This window comes from Orycteropus afer, unplaced genomic scaffold (genome assembly GCF_000298275.1).
Source record: "Orycteropus afer afer isolate SDZICR_OR568_19922 unplaced genomic scaffold, OryAfe1.0 scaffold00110, whole genome shotgun sequence".
In the NCBI taxonomy this organism is placed as follows: Eukaryota; Metazoa; Chordata; class Mammalia; order Tubulidentata; family Orycteropodidae; genus Orycteropus; species Orycteropus afer.
Genome location: NW_006921697.1, coordinates 3785575 through 3796575, shown reverse-complemented (window position 1 = coordinate 3796575; position 11001 = coordinate 3785575). Strand labels below are relative to the sequence as shown.

Here is an 11001-nt window from a genome sequence, read left to right as displayed (position 1 = left end):
GGAAAGTTCTAAAAATTTATATAATGATAAAGCTTTATCATCTAAATACTCAAATGCTGAACCGATGTTGAACTCTATCATCTCTTTTTTCTAAAAAATACAAGATCCTAAACAATTCCTGTTATAGGGACCATAAAAAAGGAACATTTAGTTGAGAATACATAAACACATACTCATTTCTACTCTTTAAAAATATTTTGGATTGAAAGTCATCCAAGTACCAATTTAAAAATAATTTTCTCAAACATATTTTGATAAAGGCCATAGGAACACTTGTCACATTGTTCAAACGCCCAATGGCAAGACTTCCAATAAGACCAAACAGGTCACATTAAATCAACAGAACAGCTTAGAAATAAAGCCAATATGACTAAATCCAAAACAGATCACATGAAGTACCTCATGTACAATACAAACCTAGTTAATAAATAACGGAAACATAGGTGACTGCACTCTGGAAGAATATTCAGTTCTTGATGGCCTACTCATAGTCTTCTCTGGGACTCCACTGCCACTTCTACTCGGGCAAGTCTAATGATGCGGCCCTGAAGTTTGTAGCCATCTTGTTTTACTAATGCCACAGTGCCAGGCTGTACCCCAACACCAGCTGGCACATGACAGATGAGTTCGTGCTCATGAGGGTCATATTTGTCTCCAATGGGTGTCATCTTCTCCAGGCCATGCTTGGCAAACACACTTTTCAGCTTTGCTTCTAAAAGTGACAAGCCCCGGAAGACCTTCTCCAGAGTGAGCTTCTGGTCCCCAGGTTCTGTTTCTCCAGAAATGTATTCTGTAGTCTTCTCCAAAATATCTGCCACCTCCACCAAGTCCTTACAGAAACTCTGGATTCCTATTGAGAAACCAGATAATTATTATTTGTGAGAAAATCATCCCTGACTTGGTCCTTGGGAGTGGAGGTTGGGGAAGGCCCAGATAGGTAACTAGTATATTAGATAACCCAGGAAACAGGATGATTATCACACAGGTCTCATGACTCACCATCGATTAATACCCTAATCTACCATCAAGCCAGTGTTTCCCTTAGAAGGCATATATGACCAGAGACTCTACTAGGAAATGAGAAAGACAGAACTCAAAAAGTAAAATGGGTAATACTATATTATACATTAGTCAGAAATCGGCCTTTCTAAACTTGACTTATCTTTATACTTATATTTTTCTTGCTATTTCATTAGCATTAAAGTATACACATTTTAAAAATTTCCATCTCAGTTGTGCTCAGGCATGCATTCTGAAAGTGGGTGAGGCAGGAGAAATGTCTTCTTAGATACTAGTATTTCATGAAGGAGGTGAATGATTAGGGAATAAAAAAAACTAAAAAAGGCTCTTTGGCAAGGAGGAGGGTGGTGATAATACTAAGAGTGGTTTATTCTTGAGGACTAGGTAAATAAACACAGATCCACAGATGAGGTTTGTCTCCAACTGCCTGCTATAAAGTTATACATACTTGCTGGAGATGGGCCACAAAATGTCACACGAACTGTTACAAGATAAAAATAAACTCAGTTTCTGAGAAATCCCATTACTCCCAGTTTCTTAGAGAAATGATGATAAGTAATGTTATCATTACAGATATCTATGGCACATCATGGGACAGTAGGGGCTCAGTGGTAGCATTCTTGCCTTCCATGTGAGAGACCTGGGTTTGATTCCTGGCCAATGCACTTCATGCACAGCCATCAAGTGTCAGTCCATGATAAAGTGCATGTTGGTATGACACCGGACAAATTTTAGCAGAGTTTGCAGACTAAGGTGGACTAGGAAGAAAAGTCTGATGACCTACTTCAGTTAATGGAAACCCTATGGATCGCAACAGTCTGATCCATAACAGATAACTGGGATGGCATGTGATCAGGCAGCATTTCATTCTGTTATATGTGGGGCTGCCATGAATCAGGGGCTGACTAGATAGTAGCTAACAACACTTAGCTGACACCTGAAGCCTTGAAATGAACTACACAGCACTGAGAGAAGAGCAGATGGTTTCGACAAAGCATAGGACAGGAGTGAAATGAATCTTGTGCACAAATAGCAGATAAAAGCCAGAGGACAGGAAGTGGTGCTATATAGGTTGAAGCATAATAGATTAAAGGTCAGGAGACAACAGACCCAAGTCTGCATCTGTCACCAACTAACTCTTTGTCAGCTGATTTGTAGAGTGGGGAACAGATTAGATAAAATCCAAGGGCACCTCTCAAGATCTTTTATTCTATGTGTAGTGACAGGAAGTATAATGTTCCTAGTAAACTGTGAATGCAACAAGTAATAACCGATTTGCTTTTCATTCTGGAATCCTTGTTATTCAACTAACACTTTCATGAACACTTTTGGAAGAAGATGTGGTGCATGTACGGAAAAAGCAGTGAGATTTTGAAATGGACTAAAACAATTATCTAAGGTCTTCAATGGAAAAGACTGATGTGGCCTAGCACATCCTTCAGGGTTATCAGGGTTATGGGGTCTAAATTTTTTCTTTGAGTTATTTTACAGTAAGTTGTAGAATAATGACAGTGATGCTAATTGTCCATAGTAGTGAAAATTGTCTGTTGGAGATATAGTTGATTACTTCCCTATGGCTATAGACCAATTTTGCTCCTATAGCTGTTTGGATTCTTCTTTGATCACCTTAGCAATTCATTTGGTCAAACAATTCATTAAGGGTCAAACAGAATTATTTGTATAAGTACTAAAATGTTAACTGTGGTAACTGTAAATGTTTGGAAAATAAAATAATAAACTATGTCAGGTTTGGTCAAAATAAAGGGCAATACAATTTTAGTAAAGGGCTCATCTGATACCACTCCTCAGAAGCAGCATAGAAAGCCTGTAGGGTAGTGTAAGAATAGGGTGAAAAAAAAAACCAAAACAAATTCATTGCCACTGTATCAATTCTGACTCACAGCGATCCCCACTGGGGCTTCTGAGGCGGTAAATACTTATTGAAGTAGATTGCCCCATCTCTCTTCCACAGAGCAGCTGGCAGGTTTGAACTGCTGGACTTCTGGTTAGCAGCTAGATGCCTTACCCCCATGCCAGCAGAGCTCCTTAAGAGTAGGGTAACTCACTGTCGTCAGTCAATTCAACTCATAGCGACCCCTCCCTGGGTTTCTGAGGCTGAGGCAGTATCACTATGGAAGTAGATTGCCCAATCTTCCTTCTGAGAAGTGGCTGGTGGGTTTGAACCTCCAGCTTTCTGGTTAGCAGCCAAATGCCTTAGGCACTGTGCCACCAGAGCTTCTTAATGGTTTGTTGTTGTTGTTATGTGCTGTCGAGTCGGCCCGACTCATAGCGACCCCTCCTTGGGTTTCCGAGGCAGTATCACTACGGAAGTAGGATTGCCCAACCTTCCTTCCAAGGAGTGGCTGGTGGGTTTGAACCACCAGCCTTCTGGTCTTAATGGTAGGGATCCATTAAAGACCCAGATGCGGTCTTAATATTCTTAGTCTGCAGAATTGCTAGTAAGTGTCCTGAAACTGAATAATACTTTTATATGAACCAATCTCTCTCTTACCAAATATCTTGGCATCTTCTACACATCTCTGGGTTTGCCTCCTTATGTTTTCAGAGTCGGCTACAGCTCTCTGGTACCTCACCTGAACATCAAATAGAAAGTCAAAATGGTAACAAATGTTAATTGGTGGCAAGAATGTTTTTGTTCATTTTATACATTTCACCTTTGTGCTGGGTTTTTTAATTAAAAAAACCTAGGAACTATAGGAATCTTAGGTCAGCTACTCCAAATACCCAGTCACAGCAGGAACCTATTCTTTAGCAGCTGATAGGCAGCCATTTACCCTGCTAGTTTAAACGCTCAGCAACAGAGAGCTCATTATCTTAGGAAGCAGCTTTCTTTTTCACATTCCGCCAACACTGCCACCCCCCACCTTTCTGCTATTGACCTGAACTTGAGGAAAATTGAGAGTAAGTTTTAAAAGTGTATAACCTATTTGAAAACAGTTTTCTTTTTTCAGCCCTTTAATCTTTTTCTCTTTCATGCTTTTAATTCCAGGTTCCTTCAATTATGGTTCCTCCTACCATTATAGGTGGTTATGAGGACATAACAAATCCACACTTTTCACTTTCTGTTCTATTTTGACATGAGCTGCACACGCAGCACTTCTTTCTCTGACCCTAGACAGCCAGAGCTGGGTGAGCTCCATAAGTTAAAAGGACACTGTCCTGAAGTCTGCCAAGTTGGCCCAAGACTTTCAAGATATCAGCTGCAAGCTTGGGATTCCCTGGGGTTCCCCTTGCTTCTGACCTGCTGGCTGCAAAGTTGGAGTTTTCCTACTACTCCTTTAGGATGTCAACCAGAAGTTTGGCCCTTCTCCAGGCTTTCTCACTTCTGACCAACTGGCTATAAATTCAGGAGTTTCCTCTAGCTCCTCAGGATACCAGTCATAATTTCAGAGGTTCCTAGCCACACCCCGTATATCTAATATGCTGGCATTCATTCTCCCTCTGGTTTGATAATTTCTGAGAACAAATCACAGAACTCATGGAAAGTGCTATCTTTACAATTTCAGGTTTACTATAAAGGATACAAAGCAGGATCAGCATAAAGAAGAATGTATAGGGTGAGGTCAGGAAGAGTTCCCAACACAGAGCTTCCATGCCCCCCAAAAAGGACATGCTACCTTACTATCTTAGTCTGGGTTCTCTAGAGAAGCAAAACCAGTGAAGCTTATATATGTAGAGAGAGTGAAAGAAATTTATCTCAAGGGAAGTGGCTCACGCAGTTGCAGAGGCTGGCAAGTCCCAAGTCTGGGGGTCAAACATCAAGATGGAGGCTGCTTCTGATTTATGCAGCTGCAGAGGCTGACGGACCCAAGATTGGAAGGCAGTATAGCAGGCTGCTAGCTTTGGAGGATGCCAAATCCAAGACTGGCAGGTAAAATGGCTGATTGTTGGCTCACAGGCTGCAAAGGCAATAAACCCCAGATCGGCGGGCAATAGGGCAGGCCACTGGTTCAAGTCCAGAAAGCAGAGATGGCAATGAGCCAGATGCAGGATCCAGATCCAACAGAAAGCCCAAGATCTTTGTCAGGACATCCATATATATATATATATTGGAAGCAGGCCATATCCCTGGGGAAATTCCCTTATCAAATGATTGGCTGCTCATAGTAAATCTTATCATGGAGGTGATTAAATTATATCAGATCTCATCACGGTGGGTTACTACATCATAACTGCTAAACCACTGAAAATCATGGCCCAGCCAAGTTGACAAAACGGCAAGTATCACAGTCTACCATTTGTCAACTTGGCACTTGTATACATTTTCTTAAACCACATATAATCTAAAAGTCAATGTGAAGTCATACTTGTGCCTAACATGATACAACTAACATGTGTACAACCAAAAATACATTAGCCCTGTTTATAGGGCTATAACTGAAGAAAACAAATATGCATACATTCAAGGAAGAAATAGTCATCCTCATTTCTGCAGTTTGTCACGTGGTCACAGCTGGTATTTAGAACTACCTTTTACCAAACCCATTCCATATCCCCTTTGTCTTCAGCAAGCACCTCAGTTGGTCGTGGTTCTCTGCCTGATGGGGTACCCAAACCTTCATTACTGAAAGGTTTGGGCCAGCAGTAGTCATATCAGAATTGGGCTGCTGTAATTTTCCATTGACTTTAATTACAGGGCATGGTAGCACTAACAGACATCCTAAGGAAAATCCTGTATTCCAGACATACTTTTCTTTACCTCCATTATATAATATCATTCCAATTTCCCCTTGGTACTTAGGGTCAATCACACCAGACAATATAGTTACTCCCTTCTTTGCCTGTTGTTCCAGAGGCATGAGGAGGCCAAAATGGCTGGGTGGCATTCTTAACTTTCAGTTCAATGGAATCAATATTGTGTCTTTAGGTGGGAGCATTCCTCCCTTTGGGACTAAGGCCTCCAGACCCACAGAGCATACAGTCACAGGGGCAGGAAGCAAACATTTTCTGAGTGGGTCACCAGGAGTAATAGTGAGTGGCCACTTCCTTTTCCACTCCTTGGTTCCAGGACCCATGAATACTGGCTGTTGGTGGAACAGCACCATATTATTAGACACTGGTTTACAGCACAGACAGCCTCCTAGAGAACACTGCCCCAACCCTGCAAGGTATTGCCACCTAGCTGGTGCCATAACTGTATCTTTAGAAGGCCATTCCATTGTTCTATCAAGCAAGCTGCTTCAGGATGATGGGGAATATAGCAAGACCAGTGAATTTCATGAGCATGCACCCATTGCCACATTTCATTTGCTAAGAAGTGAGTCCCTTGATCTGAGGTGATGCTGTGTGGGATACCATGATGGTGGATAAAGCATTCTACAAGTCCACAGACAGTAGGTAGCTTTGGCAGAAGGACTGCATGCAGGGAAGGCAAATCCATATCCAGAGTAAATATCTATTCCAGTAAGAACAAAATGCTGTCCCTTCCATCATGGAAGTGGTCCAATGTAATCAACCTGCCACTGGGTTTCTTCCTGATTGCCCTGAGGAATGGTTCCATACTGTGGAGTCAAGTGTTGGTCCCTGTGCTGGCAGACTGGGCACTCAGCAGTGGTTGTAGCCAAGATGGCCTTGGTGAGTGGAAATTCATGTTGCTGAGATCATGCATAACCTTCAATCCTGCCACCATGGCCACTTTATTTATGAGCCCACTGAGCAATGAATGACAAGAGTGGCTGGGCAAAGAAGATGACTGGTTTCCACAGAATGTGTCCTCCTGTCCACTTGATTGCTAAATCCTCCTCTACCAAGGACACCCTTCGGTAAAAGCATTCACATGAAACACAAATATCTTCACTTTTTCAGCCCATGCCAAAAGTCTATCCACATGCCTCTTCCCCATACATCCTTGTCATCAATTTTCCAATCATGTTTCTTCCAAGTCCCTAACCATCTAGCTAAACCACTGGCCACAGTCCATGAATCAGTATACAATTGCACATCTGGCCATTTCTCCTTCTAATCAAAGTGAACAACCAGATGCACTGCTCAAAGTTCTGCCCATATGTTCCTATCCAAAGTTTCATGATTCCATGTCTTCCTAATCAATGCCCTCACTTTAAACTTCAGACATGATTTGAGGCTGGCAACTCAATTGGCATTGTAATTCAGCCACTCTTATGATTAAGACCCTGGGTTTGGTTTTCAACAGTATCAGCTATGTTACTACAAAAAATAAGGCCTTCTTTTAGGGCACAAGAGCAAACTTTGAGGTCTTTTATGTGGCGCTTAATCTGTGACTCTGAAGCGCTGAGCTCATTTTGCTCTCTCACTACTTTATCTAGAGTAAGTAGGACCAACCAACAGCTTCCTTATATTTCTCATTCTGAGAAAACTGCAGAAAATTATCAAGCATACAATCACCCAGAGCCTCACTTCTCACCTATACTTGATCTATTGGTGGTGCTATCTTGAAGTATCACTACTTCAAGTCATGGATTAGTAACACCCTCTTTTCTAACAAGAAGCAGAGTCATCAGCACCTATATGACTAATCAGACTTGAGAACAATTTAGAAAACTTATCCACATGATTTTGTTTCTCTAGAACCATTTTGTCTTAGGTTGGGTTCTCTAGAGAAGCTAAACCAGTGAAATGTGTGTGTGTGTGTGTGTGTGTGTATGTGTATATATATATATATATATATATATATATATAGGAGCTCTGGTAGCATAGTGCCTAAGGCACTTGACTGCTCACCAGAAGGCTGGCGGTTCAAACCCACCAGCCACTCCTCGGAAGGAAGGTTGGGCAATCCTACTTCCATAGTGATACTGCCTCGGAAACCCAAGGAGGGGTCGCTATGAGTCGGGGCCGACTCGACGGCAAACAACAACAACAACAAAAAATATATATATATATATGTAAAACAGAAAGAGAGAAAGAAATTTATCTCAAGGAAGTGGCTCACATAACTGCAGAGGGTGGCAAATTTCAAGTTTGGGGGTCAAACGTCAAGCTGGAGGCTTCCTGTGACTCATGCAGCTGCAGGAGCTAACAAACCCAGGATCAGCAAGCAGTACATACAGAGGCTGCTGCTGGCTTCCAAGGCTGATGAATCACAGGATCAACAGGCAATAGGGCAGGCCACTGGTTCAAGTCCAGGAACCAGAGATGTTATTGGTAAGTCAACAGGAGGGTATTAGTTTAAGCTCTCGGGAGGCCAAAAGTTATACGTGGACTTTCAACTCCACAGGGGGTTGGCACCCTTAACCCTCACATTTTTTGAGGGTCAACTGTACTCTAGTTTATTTATCTCCCTCAAAGTGTGTCTGTCAACCCAGGACTGGGTACAGTATGCTAGATGTGGTCTGGTCATCAGAGTACACGGGTCAATCACCTCATTCATTCAACAAATATGTACTGAGTGCCTACTATGCCAGGCACCGTACTTCCCTTGAAGCTGCCAAACTACTAGATACCTGACTTTTTGGTAGCAGTCAAACACTTAACCTCAGCACCACCAGGGCTCCTGTAGAAAATCTACTCACTGTTAAATCCTGGACTTCTTTCTCCAGTTTAACAGCTTTTAGCCTTAAGGCTCGTTCGGCCAGAGAGGGCCCAAGCTCATCAGGAGGGTCCTCAGAGTTGCAATCCTCACCAGTGGTCCTCTGGGTGGCAGTGCTGAAAGGATGCAGCCATCCCCTAAAGTGGGGGAGGGGAGGATGTACAAAATGAGGAAATGCCATAATAACCCAAAGTTACAACAAAGTTTAGAGACCAGAAAAGCTGTCTTGATTGAATATCTAGACAAAGTGCTTTCAATCTCCTTAACAAGTAGTAACAATACAAACACTAAATGCTTACTAAGTGCCACATACTTTGCAGGGGTTTCACCTGAATTTTCTATTTTCATCGCACAGCAAAACAAGATTAGTATTATTATCATTCCAATATTATAGATATGAAAAGTGAAGCTCAGAGAGTCTAAAAGACTTGTTTAAGAGATCAGGTACCTAGCATCCCACTAAACCAATAAACCAAAAACCAAAACCACTGCCATCAAGTCGATTCTGATTCCTAGTGACCCCCACTGGGCTTCTGAGGTGGGAAAGCTTTACGGAAGTAGACTGCCCCATTTTCCTTCCACAGAATGGCTGGTGGATATGAACCATCAACCTTCTATTAGTAGTCAAATGCCTTAGGCACTGCGTCACCAGAGCTTCTTTCCTGCTGAACCAAGCAACAGAAATAGCAAGAAGTGCATACACAAAAGTCAACAAAGAGGACACTAAATTCTAATACCTAGGATGAGAATTCAAAACATAAAGCCACACAGTTCTGGCTAAACCCTTCATTTTATAGATGGGCCCAGAGAACAGACATTATCAAAATGGAGTTAGGCCTAGAATTTGAAGCCTTATTGATGGTAAGCTGTAAGGCTTTTAGGGAAAGGAAAAATAAAATAAAATAAAATAAAAAGATGCTGAGTTGAGAATTCACTTACATGTAAAATCAAGTCAATTATAAACTTATAAAAACACCAACTACACATTATGGACTCTACAGGTGGGTGAAACTGATCTTTGTATTCAACTAGTTTGTAACCGACTTCAGAGCTCCAGTGGAGGTAAACTGCATCAGAGAGCCCTTTTTTTCTGCTCACTTCCCTTAATCACCAACAAACTGCCAAAAAGACTTTAAAATAAAATAAAACCAGAAGAATCCAAAAACCCTGAATTCAACTTCAAGACCAGGTACTAGATCAAAAGATAAATTACGCAAGAGAAAAAGGTGACAAATTAATTATGCAAATTTCCTGGGTTTTTCCCCTTAGCTTAATTGGCCACTTCTTAGAAAAAAAATAGTAGCAGAGATTAATTACCATCTTTTACTAGTAATTACGACCCTAGATTCTGGAGCCTTGACTAGTTTCCATCCTGGATCCCACCACTTCAGGAGTATTTGAATTTGGAAAAGCTACTCAGCTTTTCTAAACTTGTTTCCTCAATTATTAAATGGGGGATAATGTAAAGAACTACCTGCTTCTGCCAACCTCAAGGTAAACAATTAATAAAAGGTAATAGTGCCACTGCTGATGGTAATAAGGCAGCAACTGGAATTTAACTGACTCCCAAAGACAGGTGGAAAGGCCCTTTGAAAAGACCAAGTTCAATGACCTACTTTTACTGACAGGTAATGTGACGCCCAGATGAAGGGGAAAGGACTGGTCTAAAGTAACACAGGGAGCAGGGGCGAAAGAACCCAAATTTACCCTCAGGCACCATAAACCGGGAAAGGGGACGGGAGAGAAGTACGCCTCCAATTCATTCGGTGCTCTGGGCTGAAAATACTCCCACTTCCGAAGACAAGCCCTCGGATCTTCTAGCCTTCCTCGGCCTGGGAAGGAGGCAAGCCTGTGAGCCTCAGTTTCCCTCTGTAAAATGGGGCCGCAAGCGCCTGCTCGCAGAAGCCGAGAATCTTGCGGGTTCTCTCACTTGCTCTGAGGTAACCCTCGCCCTCCATCTCACAACTGGCCCGCCAGCTTACCCGTCCCGCATCGGCTTCACGTTCCCGACCCTCGCTTGCCCCATTTACCTGCCACAGGACGAAGCACTCGAGGCCAGGAGGCGCTGCAACCGCCAGCGGACCGCCCACAGGGACCGTGCTGCCATGTTCCCGACCCTGGTTTACGGCGGTAGCGCAAGCGCACTAGCTACAAGTGACGAGAAGTGCTCGCTTGAAAAAAAAGAAAAAAAACCTTCCCAGCAGCCTTCGCGGGCGTTTCCTTCTTTGGGTTAAGGACTGGAACGCTACACTTCTGGTTTTACTAACGCGCCCTGTGGTTCCTGCTCGCGTGTTTAGGACATAACTCGACACTTCCGGTTTATGGTGTGTGGGGCGCAAAGGACAGAGCTTTGCTTTAAAGACGTAGACTCCGTGTTAGGCTGACATCCACGCGCCCAGAACTGCTCAGGAAGGTGCCCTCATGAAGATTACATGAAGTTACAAATAATAAAC

The 11001-nt window shown here is 42.6% G+C and overlaps 1 protein-coding gene across 1 annotated transcript; it reads right to left on the bottom strand.

The window, feature by feature from the left end:
- Positions 1-485: 485 nt before the first annotated feature.
- GRPEL2 (GrpE like 2, mitochondrial) lies at positions 486-10655 on the bottom strand. Its single transcript, XM_007943590.2, has 4 exons — positions 10579-10655; positions 8532-8685; positions 3533-3614; positions 486-850 (listed from the first exon to the last, which is right to left on the bottom strand). Exons 1-4 carry the CDS (start codon positions 10653-10655, stop codon positions 486-488), a joined length of 678 nt encoding a protein of 225 aa, XP_007941781.1.
- Between the last annotated feature and the right edge of the window lie 346 nt (positions 10656-11001).

Bases quoted from the DNA above. Each gene is read 5' to 3' on its own strand.
- GRPEL2 (XM_007943590.2), bottom strand. From the start codon at position 10,655: ATGGCAGCACGGTCCCTGTGGGCGGTCCGCTGGCGGTTGCAGCGCCTC. The intron at 8,686-10,578 runs GTAAATGGGGCA...CCCCCACTTTAG, and splicing joins AGTGCTTCGTCCTGTGGCAG to GGGATGGCTGCATCCTTTCA. The intron at 3,615-8,531 runs GTGAGTAGATTT...TTTGATGTTCAG, and splicing joins AAGAAGTCCAGGATTTAACA to GTGAGGTACCAGAGAGCTGT.